At 40.2% G+C, this 17,030-nt stretch overlaps 1 protein-coding gene across 2 annotated transcripts in view; it reads left to right on the top strand.

Moving 5' to 3' along the window:
• Positions 1–17,030, top strand: part of LOC127455741 (ATP-binding cassette sub-family C member 5-like) — a 63,729-nt gene that overhangs the window by 3,327 nt on the left and 43,372 nt on the right. Inside the window, exons 2-3 of one of the 2 annotated variants that reach the window (XM_051723827.1) lie at positions 899–1,073; positions 16,354–16,502. In XM_051723827.1, the coding sequence (XP_051579787.1) occupies positions 954–1,073; positions 16,354–16,502 (269 nt within the window). In that variant the 5' untranslated portion in view covers positions 899–953. Of the gene's footprint in view, positions 1–851; positions 1,074–16,353; positions 16,503–17,030 lie in introns of both variants that reach the window. The other variant, XM_051723828.1, reaches the window with a different exon arrangement.

Raw genomic sequence — 17,030 nt, 5'->3', positions numbered from 1 at the left:
ATCCACTTCATCCAGCGATCGGTTTGTTCTCCATTTTCTTCGTGTTCGATACTGTTTTACAAAGTTATGAGCCGCTGCAAATGATTCGGTGAGATAGCAGTACGAACGAATAAAACTGAGTAGCAAATCGATTCCGACTTTTTTGCTAACCTGTTTGGCCAATTCACTGAAAAGAACCAACTCAAAATAATGATTAATTCGTGAATCGGGCATCACTAGTTCTGATTCTACACAGCCAACAGAAATACGGGACACATGTCACAATCGCTGATATTGTCAGTCAGAGAAATGTGTCAGACAAGTCGAAGCACTCATGGTATAGTTTTTGAAGGGACTCTACTGGTCTTGAGGTAAAGTTTGAGTCCACACTTGTCCAAATGCTCCAGAGTCCATGACAAGACCAAGACCAAATATGGTCTAGAGTACTACAAAACTGCATTACAGTAATTAACATTTTAGGGGAAATGTCACAATGCAACAAATCTTCATCGTCTTAAAGATAGCCTCCATTTTCATAATGCAATATATATGGGCATTTTGAGGTGATGGCCAGAAATGCTGTCTCACTATGTTTTGAGACCCAGCCATTGTATTATTAAAAGTGATGCTATCCTGATGACATAATTACTGGAGGAGCACTGCTCACAACATTAGATAACATTCAACAGAATTGATACTGAATATGCATTCACAATGTCAAAAGAATCGTTGACCATCCAACCATTTACCTACAAATACAATAATAACATCTTCTCAGTCTTCAAATGTAGGTTTAAATTGGATAAAAGGGGATTCATGCATATTTTGTGCTCGATCTATACTGACTAAATAAGAATAACATTTCCATTCAGGTTAGTAACCCATCCTTGCTCTCGTCTCTTCATTTTGGCCGACTTAGACACATAAAGCTCAGAACTGAAGCAACAAAAGTGCTCCTATGTTGGTAAAAGAAGATGAAAGGACATGATTTGGGAAAGGACTGTCTGGCATCTGGTTCTGCATACAGGGCCGTACCATCCAGAGAGACCTTACCTGTGACTGAGGGAGACCAGAACGAACTGTCTAAAGTCCAGGTAAGTCATTTCTGAGAATTGTCAGAATTTTGAGAGGAAATCAAATGTTAGAATTAAAATATATTTTAATAGTACCTTTACAGGGAAATTAATCTTGGTATTCACTCGTGTTACAAAACAAATACAGACAACCACCAGACAGTTACATACACATATTATAACAATACATATTTGTTCGAAAACATTATCTGTACCCAGGCCAAGTCCACCATTGACATTGAGGAGAACACATGACACAAAGCGGTCAATCAATATGGGTTTTTCAATAACTCATTCTAAACATTTACATTTGGCCCCCCAGTCTTGAATATTTGGTTACATCCTTGCATAATACACACAGTACAACCATTCAACCAATATAACCCACTTAAAGGGATAGTTCACCCAAAAATGATAATTCTCTTATTATTTACTCACCCTTATGTCGTCTCCAACTTGTATGACTTACTTTCTTCTGCGGAACACAAACAAAGATATTTTAATGGAGATATGATGTCAGTTTGTCTATACAATGCAAGTGAATGGTGACCATATTTTCAGGCTCCAAGAAGCACATAAAGGCAGCATAAAAGTAATCCATAGTACTCCAGTGGTTTAATCCATGTCTTCTGAAGTGATCCAATCCATTTTTGTTCAGAAAAGTCCACAATACAACAAATTGTTCACTTTAAATATTGGCAGATTTCAGCTCGATTACACTTCTTAGCACCATCTAGCACTCTGCACATGCGTCCAGAGCACTAGTAGTGTAATCGAGCTGAAATCATTATCATGCCTAGTGACTGCAATGGCAAGATGAAAAAAGATGAAACAATGAAAAAGATGTTACATTTTGGTCTGTTCTTACCCAAAAATTTATTGGATCGCTTCAGAAGACATGGATTAAACCACTTGAGTTTGCCTTTATGTGCTTTTTGAATCTTAAAAAATGTGGGCACCATTCACTTGTATGGACAAAATGACAACAAATCTCTATTAAAATACCTTTGTTTGTGTTCTGCAGAAGAAAGAAAGTCAAATGAGTTTAAAACTACAAAAGGGTGAGTAAATGATTAGAGGCCCCCCTCCACATACACTGATCAGCCACAACATTAAAACAACCTGGCTAATATTGTGTAGGTTCCCCTCGTGCTGCCAAAACAGCACCAACCCGCATCTCAGCATAGCATTCTGAGATGATATTCTTCTCACCACAATTGTACAGAGAGGTTATCTGAGTTACCATAGCTTTTGTCAGTTCTGTTGACCTCTCTTGTCAATAAGGCATTTCCGTCCACAGAACTGCCGCTCACTGGATGTTTTTAGTTTTTGGCACCATTCGGAGTAAACTCTAGAGACTGTTGTGCGTGAAAATTCCAGAAGATCAGCAGTTACAGAAATACTCAAACCAGCCCATCTGGCACCAACAATCATACCACAGTCCAAATCACTGAGATCAAATTTTTCCCCGTTCTGATGGTTGATGTGAACATTAACTGAAGCTCCTGACCCATATCTGCAAGATTTTATGCACTGGACTGCTGCCACACGATTGGTTGAATAGGTAATCTCATGGATGATTGTTGGTGCCAGACGGGCTGGTTTGAGTATTTCTGTAACTGCTGATCTCCTGGGATTTTTACACACAACAGTCTCTAGAATTTACTCAGAATAGTGCCAAAAACAAAAAACATCAAGTGAGCGGCAGTTCTGTGGATGGAAACGCCTTGTTGATGAGAGAGTTCAACAGAGATTGACCAGACTGGTTCGAACTGATAAAGTCTACATTAACTCAGATAACCGCTCTGAAAATAATCTCAGAATGCTATTCTGAGATGTGGGCTGGCTGCACGAGGGAGACATACACAATATTGGCAGGTGGATTTAATGTTGTGGCTGATCGGTGTATATTCAGTCCATTGTAAATACACCCACCAGGCCCCTAAACATAAGAATATTGTACATTATGTGTGATAATATTCTGTTTAACATTAATTTAGTTGAGATGAAACTGTAACAAAGGACTGTACTGATGTTTTTCCACATTTGTCCATAATTTCCTTTTGGCCCCCTGGTTTGTGCTTGATGATAACCAAAATACATATAAGATACTGAATGTTGGTCTCAACTATTGTCCATCCATTATAGTCAGTGTTAGCCTTACATCATTTTTTTTTTACCATGAGATTCAACTATAAATTTATAACATACATTTGTGATGCATGCATTATTTGGATACATGCCGTGGTCTCAGGCTTGACTCCTGTGATTGTTGATGTGTGAAGACTAGCTAATGGACCTCAAGGGTCTGTTGAAGGATTTTGTGGTCATGCTGACAAAGTCATTTGTTTGATGGAGTACTAAAGAACCTACACTAAAAGCTGCAACCCTTGTTTGTGTTTGGAAAGGTAGTCAAGGCCTTTGTTCTCTGCTCAGTTTTCTTTGTCTTTATCTATCGCCCTCTCTCTCTCTCTCCCTCTCCCTTTTCTCTCTTTGTATCTCTCAACCACTCAGTATGTCACTCAGGATGCCATATGTGCAGAGGCAGTGGTTGTGATTGGCTGCTCACCCTGCACTTAGAAGCTGGATCTGTTTACATAATCTAGCTCCGCCTAATTTGGCACAACAGCATGTTGCGCTCTTGAATTCCGATGATGCGTATAGCAGCCTTTGCAGCTGATAGGCCGATGCCCCCTTAGCCTCAGGCAAGCTGTATGTTTGTGCAACGTGAGCTTGCGTGGAGCAGGAAGGGGAGGGGGTCATCTTGCACGTGCTGAGGAGCATTGCAAAATGCTTTACAGCAGGCTCCTCTTATTCATCTAATGCAGCCAGACATGTAAAATTCTTCACTGTCTTTTTATTTTTCCACAAGTGTTACCTTGAGGCACTTAAATGTGAGAGTTATGTAAAGAATGTTATATATTGCATGGTTTTATAAGTCACAATATTCTCATTTTCACATTTGTTCTCTCATCGTTTCAAGTTATTCTTGCTTGAATGTTTTTTTTCGTAGTGTTTTTCAGTCGATAGGTAGCCGAGCTTGGTATTGACTGTGTTCCCAGTCTGTCTCTGGTTTCTAGATCGTTCTTTTCTGTGCCTGACTCCTGCAATCAGTCCCAGATAAGGTTTTTTCCTTGCTTGTTTCCCATGAGAGCTCGTGACAGAATTGCTAAAGCTGGGCTGATTATGGGGCGACTGACAGAAGAAAATTAGCGTAGTATATTTCTGAGCATTTTATTATTACACCTAAATCAATTTATAATATCCTCTGTACATTTCTGACAAAAATGTACACAATAAATCACAAACATCCGTGAACATAGTCTCTTTTAATAACTTCTGCAGTTAATAAATTTTACACCATATAGTCTATTCTCAGTGGTTTAAACCTGTTATCAAAGCACTTTAATGTCTTATTAAGTTTAAATAGATCTGCTCCTGTGGGCAGAATTTGCTTTATTGAGGGCATGTGTCTGTTAAAACGTCAATAATCCAACCTTGATGTTGATGTTCTACTTGGTTTAGACAGTTTTATAAAACATTGAAGAATGAGTTAAACTAAACATGAAATGGCATTCACAACCTCTTTTACTTTTGTAATGTTATTTATTTTCAAGTGAAACAATATATTAAATGAGAAATTTTTTTTGATGTTAAACCATCAGGAATTGATTAGATTTTGAACAATCCATAACAGAATTGAGCCTGAACTGAATGCAACTTTCCAGTTGATTGTGGAGGACTACTACCCTCCTGAAACCCTCCAGCATCGACTTTTGAAAATAATTTTTGATGTGAAGGTTGGAGATTTCGACTCTTAGGGGGTGAAGATCAAGTACACCTTTGAAAGCATGTTGATGTATCCCAACCCTAACGCTTCTTTTGAAATGTATCGCAACTGGCTGTTTCATAAGACTACATTATAACATTGTTAATGTTAAATTACTGCTTTGTTCACTACTGGCAAGAATTCTGAAAGGCTGCATTTCCAACAAAGTCCCTTTTAAGGAATATTACGGGTTCAATGCAAGTTAAGCTCAAACGACAGCATTTGTGGCATAAAGTTGATTAATGCAAAAATTTATTTCGACCCGTCCCTACTTTTCTTAAAAAAAAATGAAAAATCTGGGATCCAGTGAGGCACTTACAATGAAAGTGAATGGGGCCAGTCCATAAACGTTAAAATACTCAGGGGATAGATTCACTAAGAATGAATTGCGGCTGCTAAAAGTGCCAGTTTTTTGCACGTGCTAACTGCGCTTGTTTAACACCCGATTCTCTAAAGGAATTATGCAGATCAGGCAAGGGCGCAAACGCGCCCAAAAAATCGCTGCTGAACGCAATTTGCACATGCAATTCTGATCTTGCGGTCCGAATTAATATTCGCAATATAGCTGAGGATGCCGCAGACCACCATATTTGACCCATCCTACCAGGACTGTACAGCATCATTTTGATCCAGACACCTGTATCATCTCTTAAAAATGCAGAATGTGAGTATTTGATTAATTACTGCTGAAATGATTGGTTGAAAATGTTCACAAAATTAATTTTACCACCTACCGGTACTTTCATTCGGCGTTAATAGTGCGATGTACGTGACGCCATGCGAGGAGCGGAAGTGTAAATGGCGATCTCTGCTCACTTTGCTAGTTTTTAATTATTTTTATGTCATAAACCGGTGAGATTCAATGTACCCTTCTAAATATCTGTTCTTTGAAGTCAGCATGTCAAAGAATTCAAAATCCTGGGGCTCTAGAGATACTAAAAGACACATATGTGCTCAAGCTGATACGCCAGACAGGGCCGCAGACCAGGGTGATGCGGGAGATATTCAACACCAACTGGCCAACATGTCTGTGATGCTGACAAAAGCTGTTGCTGGCTTAGAGGATCTTGCTGTAATACGTCAATCAATTACTGCGATGGAAACGAAATTCTCTGAGTTGGTTACAAGAATAAGGGACATCGAGAGATGGATAGATTATCTGGAGTCATCGGAGAGGAAATTAGCTGCTAATCCGCTAACGACCAAATAGACTTGGAATGTGTTTGGGAAAAACTGGAGGATTTGGAGAATCGTAATCGGCGAAATAATGTCAGAATTGTTGGAATTCCTGAGCATGAGGAGGGCCGAGATATGGTAAAATTCCTAGACAAGCTCTTTGCGAGTCTGCTCGACATAACAGGCCATAAGCTGGAAATCGAGGGAGCTCACAGGGTCCCGGCTCGCAGATCCGCTAAGGGAGACAGGCCTGATCAATTCTGGCCAAATTTCTGAGATATTCCAATAAAGATCTTGTGTTGCGTGAGGCGAGGAGCAAAGGAAAGCTTTCTTGAAAGAACCACAGCATTTTCTTGTTCCCAGACTTTGCGAATTCGACAAGAAAAACACGTGATCGATTCAAGGAATGCAAGAAACTCTTACATCAACGGAAGATCGCTTTTGCACTGATGTTCCCAGCCAAACTGAGAATATATACTAAGGATGGCCGCAAAATATTTACATGCCCACAGCAAGCATTGTCTTTCATAGAGACAATGGGGTGAGTAAACCATTTGGTGATTTTCATATGGCCCCCAAGTGAGCTTGTTTCGTTGTACATACACTTGAATGTCTGAGGAAGCTGGGTGCCTTTTTTGTTTCTTTTTGTGTTGGTTCCGCCTAGCGACTGGAGTTTGTTTTGTGGAATAACATTCCTTCAAGAAACTTTTCCATCGACGAAGGGTCGCTTTTACACTGAAGTTCCCAGCCAAATTGAGAATAGATACTAAGGATGGCTGCAAAATATCTACATGCCCACAGCAAGTGATGTCTTTCATAAAATCAATGGACTGAGGAAGTCATGGTGTGTTCCTCATGTGCCTCCAAGTGAGCTTGTCTCGCTGAACATACACTTGACGGTCTGAGGAAGCTGGACACCTTTTTTGTTTCTTTTTGTGCTGGTTCCGCCTAGCAGCTGGAGTTTGTTTTGTGGAATAACACTCCTTCAGGCAGTTGTGGATGAATCTGCTTGTTCTTTGTGCTTATGCCTCCTATTGGATGGAGTTTGTTTCGTAGAGTATTTTTTGCAGGACATTGTAATGATTAGGTCATCTGCTGCACTAATGAACAGCTGGCTCACTGAACATTCGTTTGACTGTCAGAGGAAACTGAACGGCTTTATTTTTATGTATTTTTTATTTTTTGTGTGCTGATTCTGCTAGCGTCTGGAGTTTGTTTTGTGGAGTAACACACCTTTGAAACAGTTTTGTGAATGAATCTACATGTTCTTTGCTTTTATTCTGCCTATTGGCTGGAGTTTGTTTTATAGATTATTTTCTGTTATGTAATTCTGTCTCACAAAATTTGTACAGAAGCGTTGGACTTGAGCAATCCGACAGCAAAGTTGTCGCGGGGACTCTAGTGGGTGTACATGGACTGTTTGAGTTTAGAGGGATAGATGCCAGTTGGAGCTGTCGTGTGTGGGGTTAATGCGCACATTTTTCTTTTTTCTGTTTGTTTGGTTCTGGGGGAAGTTCGGTGTTTGATTGTTGCACTAATGTTGGAATGTGGTCATTATAGTTTTATTTTTGACACACAATACATTTTTTCTTTTATGTCAAAATGTCAGATGTTAATATAAGTGGATTATCTCTCTCCACGTGGAATGTGAATGGGTTGGGGCACCCCATAAAAAGAAGGAAGGTTATTTCTCTTAAGCACAAGGAATATGATATATTGCTGAAAAATTTAGGAAGATATGGGGTGGACATGTTTTCTTTAGTGTTGGCTCAAGTAAAAGCAGGGGAGTCATTACATTGATAAGTAAACATCAACAATTCAAATGTCTCAATCAGAGTAAAGATAAATTAGGAAGAGTCATTATTGTTTTAGCAGAAATTCAGGGGCAATGGTTGATTTTGGCTAATATTTACACACCTAACACTGATGATCAGGGCTCTTTTATAGATCTTAAAGGTATGTTGCAAGCCGCTGGCACCCCTCATGATATAATATTGGGAGGAGACTTTAATCTTTTGATGGACTCAGTCCTTGATCATAGTGAAGCAAAAGTGTGTAAGCCCCCTAGAGCAACATTGACACTTCACAGGATGTGTAAAAATCTTGGTCTTACAGATATTTGGAGACTTTTGAACCCATCTGGTAGGGACTATACATTTTTTTCATCAGTCCATAAAATGTATTCTAGAATAGATTTTATATATATATACATACATACATACATACATACAAACACATATGAAACACTTGACTGAAATGTTTCTCATGATCTTAAAAAATGTTTTGATCCGAAGGCGTATGCTTAAATGTTTGAAATTAGTTTTGTAGACAAAAATATAATTGTGCCACCATATTAATTGATTTCATTATAGTTCTAAAATGTAATTTAAAAAAAAGTTTTTGAAATTGATGACTTGGACCAAGTAATAATGAAAAGCCAATAAGTGCCCAACATAGATGGGAACTCCTTCAATACTGTTTAAAAAGCACCCCAGGGTGACAACTCAAGAGGTTGGTTGAGAAAATGTCAAGAGTACATGTCTGCAAATTCTAGGCAAAGGGTGACTACTTTGAAGATGCTAAAATATAACACAGTTTTTATTTATTTTGGATTTTGTTTAGTCACAACATAATTCCCATAGTTCCATTTATGTTATATCATAGTTTTGTTGACTTTACTATTATTCTAAAATGTGAAGAAAAATTATAATAAAGAATGAGTGTGTTTCAAAACTTTTGACCAGTAGTGTATATACACACACACACACATACATACACATATACATACATACACACTCATGTTGGTGCAGCTATCATTATGAGGACTCTTCATAGACATATTGATTTTTATACTGTACAAACTATAGATTCTATCTCCTAACCCTAACCCTACCCCTAAACCTAACCCTCACAAAAAACTTTCTGCATTTTTACATTTTCAAATTTTTTTTTAAGCGATTTAAATTATGTGGACACTAGAAATGTCCTCATAAACCACATTTATAGCATAATACCCTTGTAATTACCAGTTTGTAACCTAAAAAAAGTCCTCGTAAACCACTTAAACCTGCCCATACACACATTCATACACACACACACAGACACACAGACACACACATACATACATACATACATACATACATACACACATACACATACGTAGTGCAAATCTAATACAAATCTGTTATATACAGTGCAAGGAAATGTAATGGCAGAAGAGGGTGAATGTGTTGGATAAATATAAAAAGACTAAACTGTGTATTGCACATAATTATTGCTCAATGGGCAATTTTAACTGTTCATGAGATGGATAACCTGAGGGGAAAAAACTGTTCCTGTGCCTGACGGTTCTGGTGCTCAGAGCTCTGAAGCATCGGCCAGAAGGCAGCAGTTTAAAAAGGTAGTGGGCAGGGTGAGTGGGGTCCAGAGTAATTTTTCCAGCCTTTTTCCTCACTCTGGAAGTGTATAGTTCTTGAAGGGAGGGCAGGGGGCAACCAATAATCCTCTCAGCAGTCCGAACTGTCCTTTTGTAGTCTTCTGATATCTGATTTCATAGCTGAACCAAACCAGACAGTTATTGAAATGCAGAGGACAGACTCAATGACTGCTGAGTAGAACTGTATCAGCAGCGCCTGTGGCAGGTTGAACTTCCTCAACTGGCGAAGGAAGTACATCCTCTGCTGGGCCTTTTTCACAATGGAGTCATTGTGGGTCTCCCACTTCAGGTCCTATGAGATGGTAGTGCCCAGGACCTGAATGAGTCCACTGCTGCCACAGTGCTGTTTAGAATGGTGAGGGGGGTCAGTATCGGGGTGTTCCTCCTAAAGTCCACAATCATCTCCACCGTTTTGAGAGTGTTCATCTCAAGGTTGTTTTGACTGCACCAGACAGCCAGCTGTTTAACCTCCCTTCTGTATGCAGACTTATCGTCATCTCGGATGAGGCCAATGACAGTGGTGTCATCTGCAAAGTTCAGGAGCTTGACAGGGGTCCTTGGCGATGCAGTAATTGGGGTACAGGGAGAAGAGTAGTGGGGAGAGCACACATCCCTGGGGGCACCAGTGCTGATTGTACAGGTGCTGGAAGTGAATTTCCCCTGTCTCACTAGCTGCTGCCTGTCCATCAGAAAGCTGGTAATCCACTGACAGATAGACGTGGGAACAGAGAGCTGGGTTAGTTTAGTCTGGAGTATAGCAGGGATGATGGTGTTGAAAGCCGAACTGAAGTCCACAAAAAGGATCCTTGCATATGTCCCTGGTCTGTCCAGATGTTGCAGGATATGATGCAATCCCATGTTGACTGCATCCTCGTTTGCTCGATAAGCAAATTGAAGGGGATCTAGAAAGGGTCCAGTGATGTCCTTCAGGTGGGCCAACACCAGTCTCTCAAATGATTTCATGACCACAGATGTTAGGGTGATAGGTCTGTAGTCATTAAGTCCTGTGATTTTTGGTTTCTTTGGGACAGGAATGATGATTGAGCATTTGAAGCAGCATGGGACTTCACACTGCTCCAGTGATCTATTGAAGATCTGTGTGAAGATGGGGGCCAGCTGGTTAGCACAGAATTTAAGACACGTGGGTGAAACGCCATATGGGCATGGTACACCTCTTCTTCACAGATCTTAAGTGCAGGTTAAGTATCAGGAGGGGGGAGGAGGGGGGTTGCAGGAGGTGTTGGTGTTTGTGTGAAGTGAAGGTCAGAGCGGGTGTGAGATTGGGCCTTTCAAATCTACAGTAGAACACATTCAGGTCATCAGCCAGCTGTTGGTCCACCACAAGGTTGGGGGTAGGAGTCCTGCAATTCGTAAATTGTTTCATGCCACTCCACACTGATGCAGGGTCGTTAGCTGAAAACTTGTTTTTCAGCTTCTCAGAGTATCTTCTTTTGGCCACACTGATTTCCTTATTCAGTGTGTTCCTGGCCTGATTGTACAAGATTTTATACCCACCCCTGTAAGTATCCTTTTTGGCCTAACGAAGCTGCCTGAGTTCTGCTGTAAACCATGGTTTGTCGTTGTTGAACATTAACTAAGTCCTAGTAGGAATGCATATATCCTCACAGAAACTGATATATGATGTAACAGTATCTGTGTGCTGCAGCCTCAAAAACACACCAATCCGTGCAATCAAAGCAGGCTTGTAGTTCCAGCTCTGCTTCATTGGTCCATTTCTCTACAGTCCTTACTACAGGCTTGGCTGATTTAAATTTCTGTCTGTAGGTTGGAAGAAGATGAACCAGACAGTGATCAGAGAGTCCCAAAGCTGCTCTAGGGACAGAGCGATATGCATCCTTTATTGTTGTGTAGCAGTGATCCAGTATGTTCCTGTCTCTGGTTGGGCATGTAATGTGCTGTTTGTATTTGTGCAGTTCACGTGTGAGATTTGCTTTGTTAAAATCCCCAAGAATAATAATAACTGAGTCTGAATATTGTTGTTCCATCTGTGTGATCTGATCAGCCAGCTGTTGCAGCGCGGCACTCACGCACACGTTTGGCGCAATATACACACTCACAAGAATAAATGAGGAAAACTCCCGCAGCACGTAGAACGGCTTACAGTTAATAAAGAGCGCTTCCAAATTAGGACAGCACATCTTCTTTAATGTTGTTACATCTGTACACCAACTTTCATTGATGTAAAAGCATGTTCCACCGCCTCTCGTTTTCCCCGTTAAATCCGTGATGCGATCCGCTCTGAACAGCTGAAAGCCCGGCATATGTAATGCGCTGTCCGGAATGGCTTCACTCAGCCAGGTTTCTGTGAAGCACAAGGCAGCAGAATTTGAAAAGTCCTTGTTTGTATGGGTGAGGAGATGTAGTTCGTTCGTTTTCTTAGGAAGAGAGTGGAGATTCGCTAGATGAATGCTCGGCAGCGCTGTTCAAAAGGCGCGCCAACGGTGCTTGACCAGCATGCCTGCTCGTCTCCCTCGCCTGCGTCTCTTGAACAGCAAAGCTGCGAAAATGTACAGAAAAGCGTCCAAATATTCAAAAACCAGGACAAAATTGTCTGGTATATGCTGCCGAATGTTCAGCAGTTCGTCCCTGGTACAACTGACTGGAAGAAAATTACTAAACACAGGACAAACTAACAAAAACAACAAAAGAATAAGAGTGCTCCACACTGAGGCGGCCATCCATGGCGCCATCATGATGTATGATCATGAGGATATAATACTATTTTGTCGTGGAAGGTGGAGTTTTGGTTATTTAGGGCAAGACAGTCATATTTTGAGTCTGGGGACAAAGCAGGGAAGCTTTTGGCTAGATATATAAAGCAGAGAAAGTCTTTTTCTACCATTCCCTCAGTGAACTCTGCTTGTGGTGAAATTTTTACCTCCACATTGATATTAATAATGCTTTTAAAGAATTCTGTCTTGATCTCTATAGTTCCATGTCTTTGTCTACTGATGAAGATATTAGAAACTTTGTGGAACCATTAGATCTCCCTAAATTGACGAATGAGCAAAAAAGAATTCTCTTGATTCTGAGATAACCTTGAAGAAGCTTGCCGAGGTAATTAAGGTCTTGCCTACAGGCAAGGCTCTGGGGCCAGATGGTTTTGCCGCTGAATTTTTTAGATCTTATGCTGCAGAACTGGCTCCACTTTTGTTAGAAGTTTATACGGAATCATTAAAGAATGGAAAGCTTCCGCCAACCATGAGACAAGCCCGGATCAGTCTGATTCTTAAAAAGGACAAAGATCCAAGCGAGTGTAAGAGTTACCATCCAATTTCCCTGATCCAGCTAGACATAAAAATATTGTCAATTTCTGGCTAACCGATTAAGTTATGACATCTCTTATACATACAGATCAGGTGGGGTTTATTCGGGGCCACAGCTCTTCTGATAACATTAGGTGTTTCATCAATATTATGTGTTCAGTGGCGAATGATCAGACTCCGGTCGCGGCCATCTCATTTGATGCCGAAAAGGTGTTTGATATGCCTGACAGCGTACTGCCCGATAACAGCTTTTCAGCTGGGTGCCTTTCAGTGGCCCAAAATATTTAAGTATTTGGGTATTTTATTCCCAGCAAATTTGTGTGATTTAGTTAGATTAATTTAATTTTGACTGCGATGTGGGCAGGTGAGCTTCATTACATTTATCGATGAAAGGGAAGGTTAATGTTATTAAAATTAATTGTATTCCAGAATTCAACTACCTGCTACAGTCTCTCCCTATAGATGTCCCTCTCTTATTTCAAGCAATTTGATAGCATAGCTAAGTCCTTCATTTTGAATGGGAAACGTCCCAGATTACATTTCAGTAAATTGCAAAGGCTGATTGATAAAGGTGGGCTAGGCATACCCAAGATTTTGTTCTATTATTATGCGTTCGGTCTCAGACATTTGGCTCATTGGTCGCTTCCACCTGAGAGAGCCCCTCCCTGGTTTTGTATTGAACAGGAAGTTCTTGCCCCTATTTTGCCATTGCAAAGCCTTTCTATCAAACTAATTGGAGAAGTTAAGTTACACCCTGTTATCTCGCATTTACACTCGGTATGGACAAAAGTGTCCAGAGTGTTTAATTCCGACATTTATTTAAATGTTGCCTCGAGCTTATGGCTTAAACCCAAATTATGTATTAATAAGTCCCCTTTCTGCTGGCCAGAGTGGATTGTGAGGGGTGTTACAACACTTGGTGACCTATATGAGAGTGGAGTGTTGAGATCCTTTGAAAATCTGGTTCAACATTTTGGGATCCCCAGATCTCAGTTTTATAGGTATTTACTGCTGTGACACCTGCTCTTTACTATTTTTGGGAGTAGTTTACACCCCACTAAAGTGGCAGATACTCTGGGAGTGGTGATTACTGCTTTTGGAAAAGGTCATGAGACATCAGTGTATTACTCCCTGCTAATTCAGAGTCTGGGGGATGGAGCTTCAACTTCCCTCAAGAGATTATGGGAGAAAGATTTAAACTTGGTATTGGAGGAGGGAGAGTGGGCTAGGATTCTAAAAAACATCAGGTCTGCATCTAGAGATGCAAGGGTGCGCCTTATGCAATTCAAAATTTTACAGCGATTTTATTGGACCCCCCTCTAGATTGTATAGGCTTGGTCTTAAAGACACACCCACCTGCTGGCAATGCCAATCAGAGGATGAAGATATAACCCATGTCTTTTGGGGGTGTGTTAAGATCCAGGAGTTCTGGTTGGAAGTTCAGAGTTTTGTATGTGATGTATTGGGCTCTCGGGCCCAGACTCTGTATTTTGGGCAATGGGGCGGTCATCTATGTTGAGAATAGGCACATAAAGAGCTGGGTCATAACTAGCATCATGATCGCCAGACAGGTTATTTTAAGGGGTTGGAGGTCGGCTGGAACGGTGGATATATGTATATGTATGTATATAATATATAGTGTTTTTTTTTTCCCTTTATTTGTTTGTTTTACTCTTGTATATATGTTTGTAGGAATCAATAAAAATGTTAATTACAAAAAAATAACTATTTTGGGTAAAATTGCACGGAGTTTGCCTGGGTAGCTCAGCGAGTAAAGATGCTGACTACCACTCCTGGAGTCACGAGTTCGAATCCAGGGCATGTGTGTGTTCGAATGTGTGTGTTTGTCTTTTTGCTTACGTTTATTATTGAAATATTATTTATATTATAAAGAAAAAATAAAGACAAACACACACACACAGGTGTCGGGCAGCTGCTTGTAACGCTCTCTCTCTCTGGAACTGCTGCCTCCGGTCACCTTTATCCCTCTCGAGGGCTTGATTAGCCTGATTAGGGGCCGGGTGTGCAGCATCACGAACCGGCCCGCCCTCCTACCTGCCACATTATACAAGTGGCCGGTCTCATACTACACCATCTCTGATTACCTAGATCAGCAGCCTAAAACAATGGCAAAATAGCTATTTGTCTGTTTGGTTAAATTATTTTTCTAGGGCTGCATGGCCTAGGTGATGTCAGTCACAAAAGGAAAGTCATTTCAGAGGTGAAGGAAAATGTTACATTTTGATGAAGGATTATGATATCTTCTATGAAACAACATGCAATAATGAATCATTCACAATAAGGTCAGTAATGTGTATAAAGAAAGTAAAAATGGTCAATAATGATTTCAAATTGGCTCAGTCACATTCATGCTTAAACGGCTAAATTTTGCAGGTAAAGAAGCTGTGGCCTTGTGTGATGCGAGTGTGGAACCTGCATGTGTCATTTACGAAGGAGACATGGAAGTCACTGGTCACAATCAACTTGCTATTGGTCGACACTGCAAATTCACGTGTTAAAGTTCACCAAGAAATTTCTTTGCCACTGGAAGTCCATCAGGCAAAATCATGAGAATTCCTTTGGTGTAGACTGTAATTCTCTGACATTATATTTGGTCCATAATTCTGCATGCACAAAGAGATATTTTGAGCACACAAAAATTTATTTCACATGCACGTGAACTTTTTCATGTTTTTTTTCTCTCATCATTGAAGATTCATTAAGTTAACAGTAGATTGATGATATTACTAACAGTGTTTGAAGATCTTCACCCTGGCTTCAATCTGTCTGTGCAAGGCCTTTAAGTACATGCTGTTCTCTTTAGTGGACTAATCCTTTGGGCCTCCATGGATTTTAAATCATTTTAGAGTCTCCGCATCCCCTTCTCTTTGCTTACACGCACATACAGACTCACACTCTGACTGCTTTGAGCAATCAACCTAGATATCAGATGAATACGCCACAGCATCCGTCACCAAGGGCAACGGCCTGTATAATAGGCAGTTGTCTCAGCTGGCTGTGGGCAGCACAAACTTTGTTGTCTGGCCTGATATAAAGTACTGTGGTTGTTGGCACATGTCGCAGTGTTTGTCTGCATGTGGGCTTGAGAACATTTAAATATTTGACTGTTAATTTGGTTAACTCCAAGCAAATCTTCTAAACTCTTTTTCTTGTGATTTATTAAGCCAAACATTATAGACACATGACTTAAACATGTGGCCGCAGTTAAGAAATATGGGCTCCATCGGCTCTGTGTTTAAGCCCTCGTGCAGCACGGGACTGGATTTTCCACTTGTATAGTGTCATGGTTTTCCCCTTAAGCATTATTAAGCATAATGAGTTACATGGTCTCAGAAAACTGGCTGGTCATAAGAGTGTGGCTGGTTTCCTTCCTGTTATATTCGCTGATATGATTTGCCCTAAAATGTGCTGACAAACATCTTTCATTTCCTGTTAACATTTTTCGCACTGTCATGTCTTTCCATTGAAAAGCGCTGAAATGCTAAAACCTTCGTGCAAGGTCATGCTCAAAAAGCAGGTAACTAAATATCCAATCTGTTTATTTTCTCCCAGGATGCTTTTGAAATGGCTGCGAGAGCCGAGGGTGGCCTGTCATTGGATGGGGGCAATGCCGCTCACGCAAAAGAGTTGGAGGATGAAGTCGGGAGAAGCAAATACCACCACAGTGTCTGTGTACTGAAGCCCTTTCGCTCTACCAGCAAGTATGTACTTTAGTTAATTGTCAATGTGCCCTTCATTTCAGTCAGCAAAGCTGTAGCAAATTGCTTTGGTAACACAGTTTCAATTTCCACACCATGTAAATAATTTAACAATAACATACTGAAATCCAGAAACAAACTAAAATAAATCTGTATTTGTGGGTCATGTGGTATATATAATATATTAATATTGATGGTAGATTATTTATTGTCTTGTAATAGATCACACATTATAATTGAAAAACATGACATTTCTCCTGCAAGTCCGGTTTTGCACAACAACCATTCAACCCAGTTATATTCAGATGGTTAGGGTTTAATGTTACAGGGTTAAAGTTAATATGCAAACATGGCTAATAATGGCTTTAACTAACAAATGTGATCACACCACATTTGTATATTGTGGCAAGAAAAATATTTTTGAAAAAAACTGATCACTGTGATATTTGTCACGAGTTGAGCTATTGAGCTTGATGAAGGACATATAAATGTAAACAATGAAACACTGATAAAGACTTCAGAATTTTAGTA

Source organism: Myxocyprinus asiaticus, chromosome 18 (genome assembly GCF_019703515.2).
Source record: "Myxocyprinus asiaticus isolate MX2 ecotype Aquarium Trade chromosome 18, UBuf_Myxa_2, whole genome shotgun sequence".
Classification (NCBI taxonomy): domain Eukaryota; kingdom Metazoa; phylum Chordata; class Actinopteri; order Cypriniformes; family Catostomidae; genus Myxocyprinus; species Myxocyprinus asiaticus.
Note: the sequence above shows the minus strand (reverse complement) of the source record. Positions and strands in the feature narration are given on the sequence as shown.